This window comes from Gossypium arboreum, chromosome 4 (assembly GCF_025698485.1).
Source record: "Gossypium arboreum isolate Shixiya-1 chromosome 4, ASM2569848v2, whole genome shotgun sequence".
NCBI lineage: Eukaryota > Viridiplantae > Streptophyta > Magnoliopsida > Malvales > Malvaceae > Gossypium > Gossypium arboreum.
In genome coordinates, this window is record NC_069073.1 from 8,980,825 (window position 1) to 8,999,556 (window position 18,732).

An 18,732-nucleotide genomic window follows, 5' to 3' on the forward strand; every position below is an offset into this window, starting at 1 on the left:
AGAGATCCAAAGGATAGTGTTTCTAGCAAATTTAATGGAGCTTCCATTTGGAGAATTCGATTTGATATTGGGGATGGATTGGTTGGTAAAGCACCGAAGTAAGTTTGGATTGTGAGGGTTGTGTTGAGAATCGAGGAGGGCAACGAGGTAATTATGATTGGGAAACGTCGTAATTACCTGACTAATGTGATTTCTACACTGATGGCGGAAAAGTTGGTCCTGAAAGAATGTGAGCCTTATCTGGCTTATGTGAGTGTTTCGAATTCTGGGCACTTTTCTGTTAAGGATATCAGAACTGTAAGAGATTTTTCGGATGTCTTTCCTGGTACAGCTCCGGTGTCTATCGCTCTTTACCGAATGGCACCGAAAGAGCTGACGAAACTTAAGGCTAGAATTCAGAAGTTGTTGGATCGTGGGTTCATTCGTCCCAGTGTGTCTCCGTGGGGAGCACCTGTTCTATTTGTAAAGAAGAAAGATAGGATGATGAGGATGTGCATCGACTATCGACAGCTAAACAAGCTAACGATTAAGAACAAGTTTAGAAGGGCTTCTGTGTTTTCTAAGATTGATATGCGATCGAGCTACCATCAGTTGGGATTTATGGAGGCCGATGTGCATAAGATGACATTTAGGACTCGATATGGGCATTACGAGTTCCTAGTTATGCCCTTTGGTTTGACTAATACACTGGAAACATTTATAGATTTAATGAACCCAGTATTTCATCTTTACTTAGTTTGTGATAGTGTTCATCAATGACTTCTTGGTATATTCTAAGACAAAAAATGAGTACGATGAGCATTTAGAGTGGTTCTATAGATTCTTCATAAGAAACAGCTGTATGCGAAGTTCAGCAAGTGTGAGTTCTGGCTTCAGGAAATAACATTTATGGGACATGTGGTTTCTGCTAAAGGGATACAAGTTAATCCTCGTAAGATTGAGGCTGCATTGGGTTGGAAACGGCCAAAGAATGTATCTAAGATTCGTTGCTTTCTGGGGCTGGCAGGATATTATCGACGTTTCGTAGAAGGGTTCTCTTTGATCGCAGCCCTGATGACTAAGTTATTGCGTAAGGGAGTTCATTTTGTTTGGATTGATGCACAACAGGAGAGCTTGAATAAGCTTAAGACGGTTTTAACTCAGGCTCCTGTGCTGATTTAGCTTGAGTTCCATAAAGACTTCGTGATATACAGTGATGCGTTGCATGTGGGTCTGGGTTGTATTTTGATGCAAGATGAGAAGGTAGTTACTTATGCGTCTCGACGGCTCAAGACTCATGAGACGAACTATCCGATGCATGACTTGGAGTTGGCTACAGTGGTATTCGCCCTGAAAATCTAGAGGCATTACTTGTATGGTGAAAGGTGTATCATTTACACTGATCACTAGAGCCTCAAGTATTTCCTCACTTAGAAGGAGTTAAACCTTAAGTAGCGTAAATGGGTTGAACTGTTTAAAGATTACGACTGTACGATTGAATACCACTCTGGTAAGGCCAATGTGGTGGCCGATGCACTAAGCCGTATGCTGTGACTGATTGTAGGCGATGTTTGTTCGCCTCAGTTTATTTGATGATGGTAGTTTATTGACCAAGCTGCAAGTTAAACTGACTTGGATAAATCAGATTAAGGGTAAACAGTTGGAGGATGAATCTTTGGGTCTTCAGTTCGGACAGATTGAGAGTGGTAACACTACAGATTTTGGGTTGAACAGTGATGGGATACTATGTTTCCGCAGTCAGATTTGTGTACCGAATGATAAAGATTTGAGACAATCGATTCTGAGGGAAGCGCATAGTAGTCTTTATGATATGCATCTCGGTGGCAATAAAATGTACCGAGATCTCCGAGAGTTATATTGGTGGCCAGGGTTGAAGCGTAAGGTCACTGATTTCGTTGCTTGCTGTTTGACTTGTCAGCAGGTTAAGACTGAGTATCAGTTACCTTCGGGTTTGCTACAGCTGGTTAAGATACCGATATGAAAATGGGAGCGAGTAACGATGGACTTCGTTGATGAGTTACCTCTAACACCCACTAAGAAGGATTTTGTTTGGGTCATCGTGGATCGATTGACCAAGTCCGCTCACTTCATCCCGGTCAGGATAGACTTTTCTCTGCAAAAGTTGGTCAAGCTTTATATTTCTAAAATAGTGAGGTTACATGGGGGTACTTGTCTCGATTATCTCTGATAGGGATCCTCATTTCACGTATCGATTCTGGAAGAAACTTCATGAGGTTTTGGGTTCAAGATTAGACTTCAATACTGCTTTCCATCCTTAGACAGATAGTCAGTTGGAGAGGGTAATTCAGATACTGAAGGGCATGTTGAGGGGCTATATTATTGACTTCCGAGACAGTTGAGAGGAGTGCTTCCCATTAGCGAAGTTCGTTTACAATAACAGCTACCAATCTAGTATACAGATGGCACCTTACGATGCACTGTATGGTCGTAAGCACCGCACTCATTTGTGCTGGACTGAGTTTGGTGAGCGATGCATTTTGGGTTCAGAGATAGTTTCTGAGACAGAGGAGAAAGTTTGTTTGATTCTAGATTGACTGAAAGAGGCTTCTGGTAGGAAAAAATCTTATACTGATCTTAAACATCGAGAGATCGAGCATTCTGTGGGGGACTTAGTTTTTCTCAAAGTTTCACCATGGAAAAAGGTTCTGAGGTTTAGTTGCAAGGGTAAGCTAAGCCCCAGGTTTTTTGGATGGTACCGTATTCTGAAACGAGTGGGACGAGTCACTTATCAGTTAGAGCTACTTTCAAAGTTAGACCGCCTGTTTCATGTCTCGATGTTAAGGTGCTACCACTCTGATTCCACGCATATTGTTCCTATAGAGAAGATTGAGGTTCAACCAGATCTGACCTTCGAGGAGGAGCCAGTTCAGATTCTGGATCACGACGTTAAAGTTATGAGGAAGAAATCTATTCCTTTAGTAAAGGTGCTGTGGCGAAACTGCAGCACTGAGGAGGCTACGTGGGAGCCTGAGGATGTAATGCGCCAGCAGTATCCTCATATGTTCTGATCAGGTAAATTTCGAGGCCAAAATTTTCTTTTAAGGGGTAGAATTGTAACGCCCTAAGTTTTAAATTATGTTTTGATTAAATATGACACACAAGTGTGTATCTGTTTCAGTGGTTAAATGCTTTGTGTGTGTGTGAGAGGTCTTAAGTTCAAGCCTTAGCTTGGACAAATTTTTATATTTTTGTTATGACTAAAGCCCTATCCTTAGTTGACAGGCTTGTATTTATTGGTTGCAAAAACACATCAGAATGGGCCTGCTAGTCTAGTGGTTAAGATGTGTGGAGAGGTGATGGAGGTCCTGTGTTCGAATCTCAGTGGAATCGATTAGTGTAATATCTTTTTGCTTCTGGATGTACTAGGCGTATAGAAGACTTTGAGGGGAGGTGAAATTCTGATAGTGGGCAGTTGTTGAGAGGATATTTTGGAGGTAGTGGATTGGGGGTTAAACTCATCTTTTGATGTTTTGTTTTCCCCTAACTCTGCCAAATTTCTCCCCTTGATTTTCCCATCCCTTTTTCCGAAATTTTCCTTTCTCTGTCTTTCCTATTTTCAATTTTGTTTTCAACTTGTATTGGTTGCACAGCATAGTTCACGCGTTCGGTAAGTTTTGGCTGTCATTTAGCCTTAAATTGTTTCTTTCTCTAAATATTGATTAAGAGGGGTTTTAGTTGGTTTTTATGTGGTGGTTTAGGGGTTGGGGATCAGCCATTATCGTTTTAAGGGTGCAAAATCGAAGATAAGGTTTTGATAGATTATCAATGGTCAGTATTGTTATGTTTTTTATTGAAAGACGATTTCAGTGACTGAAATTGGGCTTTAGCTTCTCGATTTTAGGTTTTGGAGTGCTCGAAAGTGTTTAGGCATCAATATCGGCACAGGTGTGTACCCGGAAACACAGGAAATAAGAATTGACGAAAGCCGAAAAATGTGGTTGCTCGTATGGTAGGCCGTGTGGCAGCACACGGGTGTGTGATCGACGAACTATACTGTGCGTGCGTGACACGGACGTGTGATGGTCAATGAGGCTATGTGCGAGACACGAGCTCAACCAATTGGGCCTCGTGGGCCACATGGGCGTGTGGAATTCTGGGCCAGGCTTTGTGACCCACACGGTCAAGGTCAATTTGGGGCGTGTGAGCCCATACGGGGAGGCCACATAGGTTTGTGAGCCCAATTTTTTGAGGTATTCTAAAAGGTTGCTCGGGTCGCCCAAGCCGACTGAAACCTACAGTAGGGTCGGTAAGAGTTACTTGACCCCTGATTACGTGATCTGGCTATGTGATATATGTGCACTAGCATGTTACTCTTAGCATATAGACCGATTTGTATGTATGATCTGTTAACTGCATATTTGCACGTCATATATTGTATGCTGCATTGCATCGGGGTTGGGTTATTGTATATGAAGGAAGTATTCTGAAAGGCTCTTAAGCCTGATATCTGGCAGCTCAACTGCAATTATTTGATTATGTGTCACATTTTGGTACAGTATGGTGTGTAGGGATGGGTGGGTCGATTTTATCCCCACGTGGTGTGTAAGGTTGGACGGAGTTGGTGTGTAGAGGTTGTTGGGTAGGACTTTATTATTCTGCTCTGTTATGCATGATATATCTGAGATAGGTTAAGGCCCATTCGTATCTGATTCTGTATACGAGTGGACTAAGGTTCACACCGGTTCTGTAAATGGCTTAGGCCCGAGTTATCTGATATTTGGGTGTATGCATGATTCCTGCTATTGTGTATATTTTCTGAGAGGATTACATATTGAGTTTGCGAAAACTCATCCTCTTTTGTTTAATCTGTATAGGTAATCCCCAGACTTGACGTTTCGGTGCAGCAGAGGACTCGACGTTGGCCACGCATATTTAGACTGTTTTAAATTTTGTTCCGGTATTCTTTTCTTTTAAATTATGTTATGGGTTGTTCGATGTAATTTGGAACTTTATGGACTTTATTTGAATTTTTTTAAACTATTTATGGGATTTTAGACTAAACTCGATTTTCCTCAAAGCTAATGTTTTCATACACGACACAGTTCCCGAAAATTTATTGGATTTTCAAAAGCTTCCGCGCAAAAGAAATTTTTTAAATCAAATTGATTAAAACAAGTTTTCCCAAACAAAGTAAGATTTATAATTGGGATGGTTTTAAGATCAATGTGTTTTCAAAAACACTCTCATGTGATATCGCCGGATTCGGCCTTAACGTCCAGGCTGGATCTGGGGTGTTACAAAACCATTCCACTATAGTATCGATCACGGTTGAGTTCTTTTTAATTGCATACCATTACTAAAGCTACTCGATCAGTGCTCGTCTAATGACCTTATCATAAGTGTGTTACCCTAATAGGATATCCTTAATCTCTTTGGGATAAATTCGCTATCCCGATATGATCCTATTTTATCTCATGGTAACTATTAAATCTTCCTTTATGAAAAATCAATTACTATCAAATAGAAATTAAGTCATGTAATGTCAATAAGAGAATATCATTTACCCATTTCTTGGGCTATGAATTTCGCTATTGTGAATGATGCTACATATTGTAGAAGTCGTATACTCAATACACCGGCTTTTAGTTCCTTATCCATTTGAACTTAAACTTTTTCTTACATCAAAGTATACGAATCATACATACATAGTGGATGATTAAGGTATGTCACACTATGAACATCACAAGTGAATAAATTCATAAACGAATTCAAGATCTATTCTACTTTGGTCCTATCTAATGTACTTTCAGTTCTGTCAGTCACATCTATGTCTCTATCTTCTGGGAGTCATTAGCTCTAATGCCCAACACAAAGCATCTTAGTCTTTCAATTGGTTTTCTTATTTTCAATTAGACAAAGGATATGTTTAACTTCATCTACTAATATAAGTTGTCTTTCTGTATTACGATCCAACAACATAATACCGCTTAGTATTTGTTAAACATTAGGTAACTAATGAGCTAATATTTGATTCCATTTTGCTTTGCCTGCAAAAACTATTGAAGACAATATAAAAAGAATATTAATGTAATTTATGGATAATTTTATTAAACCAATTGGTTCAAAAAAAATATAAGTGTATATAGTCGAAAATACTACACTTAAAACACTAAATCCAATAATGGCTTCTCTAGCTCATTGCCCGCTAACCCTAACGTCTCAAGAACCAACCTATTCCCATCTCTGTAGAAACCCACAACACCTTTCTATAGCCTTTTTCATTCGCCCAACAAGCCTCAAACCTTAAACTACCTTTGTGATCCATCTTGTTATCAGAGTATCAGTCCTATGTAACGCATCGACATTCAAGAAGATTAGATGATGATCCGAGGCGACCTATGGCAATACCTAAACCTATAAATTCAAATAAAAATGGTCATTATATGGAAGCCACAAATATGTCAAACTATTCTTTCACAAGATTAATACTACCACGATTATTGGTTTATATAAATCATCCCACATCTGACTAATGTCAACTAGCCCTGCCACATTTAGAGCCTTGTTAAAATAATCTAAAGCAACTCTAGCTTTTTGATGCCCCTTACTTCTCCCAATATGCTAATACTTCATTAAAGTAACCAAAAACAACTATGGCAGTGTCGATGTTCTCTTCAAAGATTTAAGCAATTCCCACAACGCATCCTTAAGTCTTCTATCATTATGACCATAAAAACCTATAATGCGTAAGCGAGCCTGCCCATAACTAAATACATACATATTATGATGGCTAGAGTAAGACCGCAAGTTCAAAGCCATCGCATCGTTCCATAACATGATCAATCCACCATTCATGTCAACACAGTCAACCATAAAAATCCATACATGTTGGATTGTCACTTTAGATGATTAGTTTTAATGGCCAACAAGCCTCCTTAGGTTAAGAACTGTCTACCAGTTCTTAAACCTACAATAGTTCCAAGCTATAATCATCATAACAACCGCCAAGCCTGGTGCCCAGCCTCTGCCGATATAGCAATAGAACTCGCTACCTCTAATTGTCTTCTCAAAGCCATTAAACCAAGCTTCATCTCCTCACCACTAAAAGATGAGGACATGAGATGGTCTCGCTTGGTGATTTTGGTTTGGAAAAGGTTGCTAGTGATGAATATGTTAAGGGTGAGGATGGCTTAAGTAATAGGAAAATGGAAAAATTAAAGTGTGGTGATCAACTTGTGTGAGGTGTTAAGTTAGGGGTTTGAATGATGATGCATTTAGCTCTTAATGGCTTAGTGAGAGTGATGGCTAATGGTTTTAGTTGAGTAGGCGTAATGGGAGGTATAATTATAGAGATGGATTAGGTAAGGTGTATAGTAATGTACGAGGGAAAACAAAAATTAGTAATCTTTTTTAATTTTATAATATAATAGTATAATATTTATATAGTTTTATTATTTTATAAATTTTCATATTTTTAAAATTCTAACATTTTCATAATTGTTCTATAATCATCCAGTACTTTTTTATTATAACTTTTACCTATTTTTTATAATTTTTTATATTTTTATAATTTATAATTTATAATTTTATAATTTTAAATTTTTTATATTTTAATAATTTTATAAAATTTTCATAACTTTTAATAATATATTTATATAATTTAATAATTTTTATATTTTATAATTTATTAATGTGGAATGTTCCTCTTCAACATTAATTCTATGTGACATACCACGTGTTATCATCATATTCTATCAATTGTTATGTGAATAAAATTTAATAGCCAATGTGATCAATGTTAATGAAGGAGCTTAATAAATTAATTTAAGACACGGAAAAATTCTATTATGTGATATTTTACGATGATGGATTAGGTTTTATCTTTCAAACCTCATATTAATAAAAGAAAATGAAAATTGGAAAACATATTTTAAATTAGTACAACTAATTAAAATTATGGAAAATTAAGAATAAAAGTATTTTATAAATTAATAAAATTAATTAATATTATACTCAATTATAAATCTAAAAATAATTTTAATTGCCACATAAAATATTTTTATTTTATCCATATTTATTTATGTAAAATAAAAATAAAGGAATAATAAAAAGGGAAAACGAAAAATAAAAATAAAAATAAAAACAAGTGTTGCAACTAAATGGTGACGTGTGTCGCCATCCAAATACATAACAAAAAAGAAGTTAATGAAAGATATTAATAATTTCAAAATTCAATTAAAATCTTTTAAAATTATAAATTTATTTATAATTTCACTCTTAATTTTGAAACGTTGGGTATAAATAACACTTAGTTTTTATTTTGTTCTAAAATTGAAATTTAAGATTTCACTAAAAAATAAAATAAAATAAATTAAATGTAACAATTATTTTTCTGGGAAAAAATTACAGTAAATTAAATCTAACGAATTGTTGGTGCTAAATTGCTACTTATTTATACTCCACTTGCGCAAAGCATTTGATAATTTGAGTTAATCTAGTTGGAATTTTTGGTCAACAATTCACTTGGGTTTCGGAAATAAATCTTTTGAGATATAATAATATGATAATTTTTTTTGAATTTATTAATAAAGTGTTAGATACAGTAATAATGTATATTATATTTTTTAAGGAAAATATGTTAAACTTTAAAATTAATATTATTAGAAAATAATTACAAATATGTATAATAAAATAAACAATATATATTGTTGTAGGCCAATTTTAGTCCATTTACATCAAAACCCAATTTAGCCTTACCTAACCCACCAAAATTAAACCCAAAACCCAAAATATTAACTACCCAAAGCCCAATTTGCATCAAAACCCCAATAGCCCAAACCCTAAGCCCAAATCAAAATAAAAAAACCCTAACCCACAACTTAAACTTTTCTCAACTAAATCTTAGCCTTTTCCACCACCAACTTCACTAGCCACTCCTTTTCCACCACCAACTCTACTAGCCACACATTTTCCACCACCAACTCCACTAGCCACTCCTTTTCTCAACATTTTCTTTTTAAAGTAATCAAGGAGAAGAGTTATTGTGAAGGCTAGTTTTTGGAGAAGCTAGTTTTTTTTGAAGATTAATCAAAGATCAAAGCAAAAGAGGTTTCTTTGTCTATTCTCATTTTAAGTTCTTTGTTTACTTATTGTTTTCCTTTCAATCTTATTTTGTTTCTTTTATCTGAAAGTAAAAAAAATAAAAGGAGGAAGCTTACCCATTTTACCGAAAAAGTTTTTTGAGGTCCATTGCTGTGTCTCAATGGCGTGGCCATGATCCCGTGACCGGACGATGGCCGACCTTGTGGTGAAAATCATCCACCCTCTCCCTCTCTCTCCTTTTTTGTTATTATTATATTTCTTAATATTATATTATATATATTTTTAATATATTAGGTATATTTTAAATTCTATATTATGTATATATATATATTATACTATTTTATGTATATATCTTTAATATTATATTATTTATATATATATATATATATATATTTTACATGTTATCTTATGTATATATCTTAACTATATTATGTATGTATTTTTAACACAATATTATGTACATATTTTTAATATTATCACGTATTTATTTTTTATATATGTACATATTGATGTAGTATTATTAATAGTATTGATTTTAAACATCATTATTATTTCTAATATATATATATTATGTACATTTTTTTATTTCTATTTTATTTTTATTTGTCAATATTAATTATTATTATTCTAATATTTTGATATTTTAATATTTTATATTTTATATATTTTATTATTCACATCATTATTAGCATTTTTTGACAATAATATTCTTGGATTTTTTTACTATCATTTTAAAAACTTTTTACATTTTAATTTTAAGAATAAGGCAATGTACCGATTTTAACATTAAGTCATCGATTTCATCGCTATGTTGGGTGAAATTAATCGGCTCGTGTTAAAAGCGGGACATCCTTCTAAAAACAAAAAACTTGCAACTTCTCATTTCCTTCAATCGGATCACACTTAAATGTCAAATTGAATTCGTATTTTGAAAATCAAGACAACATGTGTTTAATAAGATACCAATTTTGGGCGTCGCGAGGTGCTAATACCTTCCTCGCGTAACCGACTCTCGAACCCTAAATTTTCTCTGGATTTTAACGTAGACCTAAACTTAGCCTTTTATTTGTTTTAATAAGAGATCTAATAGGTGTCCGATCACACCTAGGAAAAAGGATCGGTGGCGACTCCCTGTTTATTTCAAAAATCAAACGTCAAATTTCAAACTTTTTTTCAATAAATCGCCACAATTAGCGACCAAGCTAAGCTAAAATTTTTACCTCGCTACAGCTGGCGACTCCACTGGGGACGCTTTTTGAGAGTCGAGTCGAATTAAACTTGCGTTGTCAAAATTTTCAAAGTTTCTTGTTCAAATTAATATTTAATCATGATCCTTAAGTTTTGTTTTCGAAAAAATCATACATACGTATCTCCTAATTTGTTTTATCTTTCGTTTTAGTTTTGTAGTTTTAAAATAAATGGAAGGATTGCAAGTTTCTCCCACACACCGTGCACTTGCATTTTGCATAACATAAGCTCTCTACCCGGGCTCTGTCCGTTTAAGTGAAAGTAAATGCTATGCCTTCGTGAGTTAACTCGTCCCTCCGCATAGGCTAGTGAATACTTTCGGGTTACATATGACTTATGCTTTCGTGAGTTAACTTGTCCCTCCGCATAGGCATAAGTAAATGTAATCCCTCGTATTGAACTCGTGAGCCTGTGATGGGTTATGACCGAGGCTTCGTGCTAATCTTAACAGATGATAGTACGAGCAATTCGAGTACCTGTCTAGAACCAAAACCGCATATAGTGAACCATACGAGCCACCCAACTAGAGCCATGCCGAACCTCCGCTCGTTTAGTAGTCACTGAAATAAGTACACGGGAAAAGCACATCTTACCTTCTATTTCTTTTACGTTTGTGCTTTCTAAGCAAGGGAATCGAGTCCACTAGACCAAGTAGCTTAATTTGTTAGATTTTCCACAGTTTTTCTCTGTTTATATGTGTTGCGCTAACCAAGGTCTTTTGTCTGTATTTCTATTTTTCATCATGCATCGAAGGCATCTTGTTAGGAAGGTGTTGATTAGAGATTGGTTGCCAAAAACGGGTTTCTAATGGAGGAGTCAATTATACGAGTGACCAAAATGTTGTGTAATAGACTCCTTTGATTAAGGAAATGCCTAAATAGGGGCTATCTTGAAATTAACACCAAATTTTTGCATTCCTTGCATAGCTAACATTTTGACATTTATGCATTCATTCATGCATTCATTCATACATTGCATATCCTATACTCGGTCGCTGAAGATAAAATATATGATTCGCAGTTGTAATACCACAAGACTGGAACCACGTCATCCGTATAAAACGCGCCGACAAGCTAGAGTAATGGAAGCTGAATTCAATAAGAGAATTGAAAAGATGGAAAGGGCTCAAAAGGAATTACAAGAGCAACTGGCCAAATCGCAACAAGAGACGAGAGACCTAATGGTGAGATCTCGAGAGGAATCACTCGAGCAAAGAGATCAGATGGCTAAAATGATGGAGATGATGACAAATTTGGTCAAAGGAAAAGGACCCATGTAGAACCCCGATGTTATGGAACTTCGGTCAAGAATTCACCACGATCAGGATCCACTCTATCCCCCGGGATTCACTCCACCGCCCGCGTATACAACACAAAGAGGGTATACTCAAGGGGAACCCACAGGCTTGGAACATCGACCTATGCCACCTGTTCTACCCACTAATTTAGGGCAAGGAATATTCGCGTCGAACCCAGGGGCTAACCCTGCTGATCCACTAGTTCCAGATCTGGATAACCCAGCAGAGGTAGCCAAGTTGAAATTGGATAACCATGACGCAAAATATAGGAGTCTAGAGGAAAGACTCAAAGCAATAGAAGGCACTGAAGTCTTCTCCGCACTAGGTGCCAAGGAACTCAGTTTGGTACCTGATCTAATTTTGCCTCCGAAGTTCAAAGTGCCTGATTTTGAGAAGTATGATGGGACAAGGTGCCCAAAAGCACATCTCATTATGTTCTATCGAAAAATGACCGGTTATGTGAACGAGGATAAACTACTCATACATTGCTTTCAAGATAGTCTAACAGGGTCAACTCTTCGGTGGTACAACCAACTTAGTAGAGAAAATATTCGATCCTGGAAGGACTTGGGGTCTGCATTTTGCGAGCAGTACAAGCATGTATCAGACATGGTGCCAGACCGGATGACCTTGCAAATGATGGAGAAAAAGCCATCAGAGACCTTCAGATAGTATGCGTAGAGATGGAAAGACGTCTCGGCCCAAGTGGAACCCCCACTAACAAAAACGAAGATAACCGTTCTCTTTATCAACACCTTAAAGGCGTCATTTTATGACAAATTAGTAGGAAGTGCCACGAAAGAGTTTGCAGATATTGTAATATCTGGTGAGCTCATAGAGAATGCCGTCAAGAGCGGTAGAATGGAAGGCTCAGAAGGTTTAAAAAGGGCAGCACCTATGAAGAAGAAAGAACCAGAAGCCCACATGGTGGGAATGGGAAGCCGTTATGCCACTATTCATATCCGAACCAACCCCGACCTCGAAATTATCCACCTCCAAATTTCTATTATCCTCCTCAAAACCCTTACTACCAAGAACCACCTCCTTTCTATCCCGTTTATGCCACGAACAACCAAAGACCCATCACCTCATTCCCACAAAACACTATACCCGCTCAAAGCCAACCCAGAAATGAACCAAGACCAGCAAGGCCTAATCTCGAGAGACCGCAGTTTACTCCCATCCCTGTGTCGTATGGGGAATTGTACCCAAAACTTTTGGAGAAACAGTTAATATCCCCCCATTACATGGCACCCCTTAAACCTCCATACCCAAAATGGTACGATCCAAACGCTAGTTGTGCATACCATCTTTGGGAATCGGGGCATTCTACTGAGAACTGTCTTGCCTTCAAAAGAAGAGTTCAAGGACTCATTGATGCGGGCATTTTGCGATTTGATGGTACTGGCGGTACAACCGGGAATCCATTCCCAAACCACACCGAAGGGGATGTGAGCACAGTAGGAGAGGAAAACGAATGGCAAAGTAAAAGATGGGTTTCTGAAATAAGAACACCTCTGCAGAAAATCTGGGAGGTACTAGTTGAAAAAGAGTTGCTCTATCATCTTGATGGAGTATTCGAAGGAAAAGATGCAAAAGGTCACAGTTTTTGGGAGTTCCATGGCGTTGAAGGGCACGACATTCAGTCCTGCGATGAGTTCAGAGGATTACTGCAAAGTATGATGGATAACAAGGAGATTGGGATCTTTTATAAAAGCGAGGAGGCCGATAAAGGAGAAATATACGCTTCTGACAATCAATCATCAGGTTTCCCATATAGCACCGACCGACCGTTAATAATTTATTATGACGCGAAGAAAGAGCCGGTGAAGCCAAAAATGATAATCGAAGTACCATCTCCTTTCCCTTATAAGAACAATAAAAGCGATCTTGTGGAATCGATGTTAATATTTTCACACCGGAAGTTGGAAATTCCAAAGCCATAGCGAAGATGTGGGAGAGGTAGGTCATTTTACCCGAAGTGGGCGGTGCTATTCTAAAGAAATTGAACCGGTAAAGAAAAGTAGTGACTCGAAGCAAAAGGGAAAGCGGTGATGCACGAAGTCGAAGTCGAGCAAGAAATTCCACATGCAAGAAACTAAAAAGCACGTGAGCGAGGAAGAAGCTCAGAATTCTTGAAATTTATCAAGCACGAGTGAGTATAGTGTGGTGGAACAATTAAGCAAGCGACCAACAAGAATCTCGGTTTATCTCTACTATTAAATTGAGCCACATCGAAACGCTTTCTTTGAAAGTGTTAAATCAAGCTTACGTAGCTAACAACATATCCGTTGAGAAGCCTGATAGGTGGGTAAACAATCTGAATGCGGACAATTTCATCTCTTTTAGTGATGATGAGATACCGCCAAATGGTAGAGGCTCGGTGAAAGCGCTACATATCACGACTCGCTACAAGGGCTACATAATACCAAACGTACTCATCGATAATGGGTCAGCGTTAAATGTTATGCCATTGGCCACGCTTTTCAGAATACCGATGGATTTGTCCTACTTAAGGCCCTATCATTCCACGGTAAGGGCATTCGACGGAACGAGGCGCGAAGTCATGGGAAAGATCGAAATCCCTTTGGAAGTGGGCTCTTACATTTATGATGTCGAGTTCCAAGTCATAGACATTACACCCTCTTATAACTGCCTTTTGGGAAGACCTTGGATCCATTCTGCTGGAGCAGTCCCATCATCCTTCCATCAAAAGGTGAAATTTATCATGGATGGCTGTTTGGTCACAGTCGAGGGCGAAGAAGACATTGTCACATCTATCTCTGCTGATGCGCCATACCTGGAAGTAAGTAAGGATGTAGTGGAATGTTCCTTTCGATCCCTTGAATTAAATCAATGCCACTTTTGTCGCCGAGGAGGAAGCAATTTCGATGCCAAAGCGCCGAGAAATACCGAATGGGTGTCAAGTTGACCGTAGGAAGGGGAGCTCATGCGAGAAGAGGTTTGGGGAGACATCTGCAAGGAATAGTTAGGGCTTTAAAGCCAGTGCACCACAAGGCCCGATACGGTTTGGGGTTTTATCCTGACATGCGTCAAAGAAGAAGACAGTGGAAAAAAGATCAGAAAGGAAGGATTGCAAGAACTTTGGGCCGAGAACCAGAATGGGAACCAATAGAGTACCCTCCTTTGTCAAAAACATTTACATCTGCGGGAATGATGTACCCTGAACAAGATGGTCCACGAAACACGCTATGGTTAATTGAAAAGGATTTTCAGAATATCAGTATAAATGTCATTGATAAAGGAGCTGACGCGAGTAAAGACGTCTCAAAGATACGCCCTTGTCCCCCAGGTTTCATGTTGAACAATTGGACTGCCGAGGATCTTCTTGTAGTTTATAAGTCTTCAGAGTAATGCTCAAACGTTAACATTTTGTTATGTTAGATATAATAGAATTCTTTTGTAAGAGTTTGCATTCGCTCTTTATCATTTAAATGAATATCAATAAAGATGCATTTTGTCACGATTTTTTTTTCGCATTATCGCTAATTTCATAATCATTTTCTCATTTCATAGCCTATACTCACATTTGCCTCATTGCCATGACATGACATTTCTTTGTTGATTCCAATACTTAGATGCCCCTCTATAGCTTCCTTTTCCATTCAACTTTCAGGTGCTCAGATATTGACGACATGAATAAGCCCGTCACGAATCTTGAAATTGATTTTGAGAAGGCTGTTTGCTTAGGAGAATTTGAAGCCGAAGAAAATGCTGAAGATTACGTCTCGTCTCCTGAATTGTTAAGAATGGTAGAACAAGAGGATAAACAGATTTTGCCTCACGAAGAATTTGTGGAAACAATAAATTTAGGCACTGAAGAGAGGAAACAAGAAGTGAAGATTGGGACTTCTATTTCAGAGAGTACTAGGCATAATTTGATCACTTTACTCCACGAATACAAAGATGTTTTTGCATGGTCATACCAGGACATGCCAGGGCTAGATGAAGATTTAGTGGTCCATAAGCTCCCATTAAAGCCAGAATGCAAGCCCATCCGGCCAAAAATTAAGACGGATGAGACCGAAATCTTGTTGAAAATAAAAGAGGAAGTCAAGAAGCAATTTGATGCTGGCTTCCTATAAGCCTCCAAATATCCAGAATGGGTGGCTAACATAGTCCCAGTACCAAAGAAAGATGGCAAAGTACGAATGTGCGTGGATTACCGTGATCTGAACCGAGCAAGCCCAAAAGATAATTTTCCCTTACCACATATTGATACGTTGGTGGACAACACAGCAAAACATTCATTGTTTTCTTTCATGGATGAATTCTCAGGGTATAATCAGATCAAGATGGCCCCTGAGGATATGGAGAAAACTACCTTCATAACAATGTAGGGAACGTTCGCTACAAGGTGATGCCATTCGGGTTAAAGAATCTTTGGGGCAACATATCGTAGGGCTATGGTAACGTTATTCCATGACATGATGCATAAAGAAATAGAGGTCTACGTCGGCGACATGATTGCTAAATCTCGAGGGAAGAAGAGCATGTAGTGAACCTCAAGAAGTTGTTCGAAAGGTCGAGAAAGTTTCACTAAAGCTTAATCCACCAAATGTACATTTGGGGCTACCTCGGGAAAGTTGCTAGGCTTCATTGTCGATGAAAGAGGTATCGAAGTTGATCCGGATAAAATAAAAGCCATCCAAGAATTACCACCTCGCGCGCAAAAGGAAGTTAGAGGATTTTAGGAGATTAAACTAAATCACCCGATTTATCGCTCAACTTACCAACCAATGCGACCCAATCTTTTGGCTTCTTCGAAAATATAACCCGGGAGAATGGAACGAGGAATGCCAGGTGGCCTTTGATAAGATAAAACAATATTTGTCCAGTCTTCTAGTGCTAATCGCCAACCGAAAGACCATTGATATTGTATTTGTTGTGTTCGAAAGTTCAATGGGTTGCGTCTTTGGGGCAACACGACGAGTCGAGAAAGAAAGAAAAGCGATCTACTACCTCAGTAAAAAGTTCTCTGAATATGAGGCAAAATATTCGTCCTTTGAGAAATATTGTTGCGCTCTGGTTTGGGTAGCTCGGAGACTCAAACAATATATGTTGTATCACACGACATGGCTAATTTCAAAACTGGACCCAATAAAATACATGATGGAATCACCGGCACTATCAAGAAGAATGGCACGATGGCAGATCCTCCTTTCGGAATATGACATTGCCTATGTAAGTCAGAAGTCGATAAAAGGGAGCGCAATAGCTGACTCCTTAGCAACTCGAACGACAGAGGAATATGAGCCTTTAAGATTCGATTTCCCAGATGAAGACTTAATGTGCATCACAGAAATAGAATCCGAGTCATCAAAAGAGAAGTCATGGAAGATGTGCTTTGATGGTGCGTCAAATGCTTTAGGGCATGGAATTGGAGCAATCCTGGTATCACCAGATGGGAATCATTATCCGTTCACCGCAAGACTGAACTTCTTCTGTACCAATAATATCGCAGAATATGAGGCCTGTATTATGGGGCTTCGTGCAACTATCGAACAAAACATCAAGATCTTGGAGGTGTACGGGGACTCAAATACCTAGTGATTTACCAAATCCGTGGAGAGTGGGAAGTGAGGGACTCAAAATTGATTAAGTCAATGATTTAGTGGTTGGATTGATCAAGGAATTCAAAGAAATAACTTTTCATTACTTCCCACGAGAAGAGAACCAATGGTGATGCCACAGCCACTTTGGCTTCAATGTTCAAAGCAAGTAGAAGCGAAATAATGCCCTCAAAATGAGCATATCTGAGGTCCCCGCACCTTTGTTGTAGCATTGAGAAAGAAGTAGGCGGACGGCCTTGGTTCCATGATATCTTAGAATATATCAAGAATCAAAGGTATCTCGAACAAGCGAATGAGAACGATAAAAGAACAATTAGAAGAATGGCAGCGGGATTTGTTCTTGATGGGGATATCCTGTATAAAAGAGGAAAGGATCAGATGCTTTTGAGATGTGTGGATGATGTTGAAGCCAGAAAAATACTTGAAAAGGTCCATGAGGGAATTTGCGGAATGCATGCCAATGGTTTTAATATGGCCAGAAAGATCATGAGACTCGGTTATTATTGGCTGACAATGGAAAATGACTGCATCAATTTTGCCAAGAAATGCCACAAATGTCAAATCTATGCGATAAAATTCATGTAGCCCCTTCACCCCTTCATGTCATGACTTCTCCGTGGCCTTTTTCTATGTGGGGCATGGATGTCATAGGGCCAATTTCTCCAAAAGCTTCAAATGGACATCGATTCATTTTTGTGGTTATCGATTACCTCACAAAATGGATTGAAGCCGCTTCGTTTGCCAATGTGACGAAGACTGTAGTGTGTAAGTTTTTGAAAAAGGAAATCATTTGCCGATATGGTTTGCCTGAAAGAATCATTTCAGATAATGCCATGAATCTGAACAATAAGATGATGGAAGAAGTGTGCGAGCAGTTCCAAATAAAGCATTATAACTCCTCGCCCTATCGCCCAAAGATGAACGGGGCTTTGGAAGCAGCCAACAAAAATATTAAGAAGATCATTGGGAAAATGACTGAGACATATAAAGATTGGCACGAGAAACTACCATTTGCTTTGTATGCATATCGCACATCATGCGAACATCTCTGAGAGCAACTCCTTTCTCTCGGTTTATGGAATGGAAGCGTGCTACCTATTGAGGTTGAGATCCCTCTCTGCGAGTCTTAATGGAATCAAAGTTAGAAGAAGCGAGAATGGGTACAAGCTCGATATGATCAACTGAACCTCATTGAAGAAAAGCGTCTCAGGGCAATTTGTCATGGACAAATGTACCAGAAAAGAATGATCACAGCCCATGACAAGAAGGTACAGCCAAGAGAATTCCATGAAGGAGAACTTGTGCTGAGGAAAATTCTTCCAATACAAAAAGACCTGCGAGGAAAATGGGCACCAAATTGGGAAGGACCATATGTCGTAAAGAAGGCATTCTCAGGAGGAGCTTTGATCCTTACCGAGATGGATGGGAAAGAGTTGTCGAATCCAGTGAACTCAGATGCTGTGAAGAAATATTATGTTTAAGATGAAAACCCGAAAAGGGCATCTTAAAATAAAAAAAAGGATTAAGGCG

The 18,732-nt window shown here is 38.1% G+C and overlaps 1 protein-coding gene across 1 annotated transcript; it reads left to right on the forward strand.

Moving 5' to 3' along the window:
- The first annotated feature begins 201 nt into the window (after nucleotides 1-201).
- Nucleotides 202-1,161, forward strand: LOC108459101 (uncharacterized mitochondrial protein AtMg00860-like). The gene is made up of 2 exons (XM_017758465.1): nucleotides 202-336; nucleotides 820-1,161. Exons 1-2 carry the CDS (start codon nucleotides 202-204, stop codon nucleotides 1,159-1,161), a joined length of 477 nt encoding a protein of 158 aa, XP_017613954.1.
- Nucleotides 1,162-18,732: the final 17,571 nt, after the last annotated feature.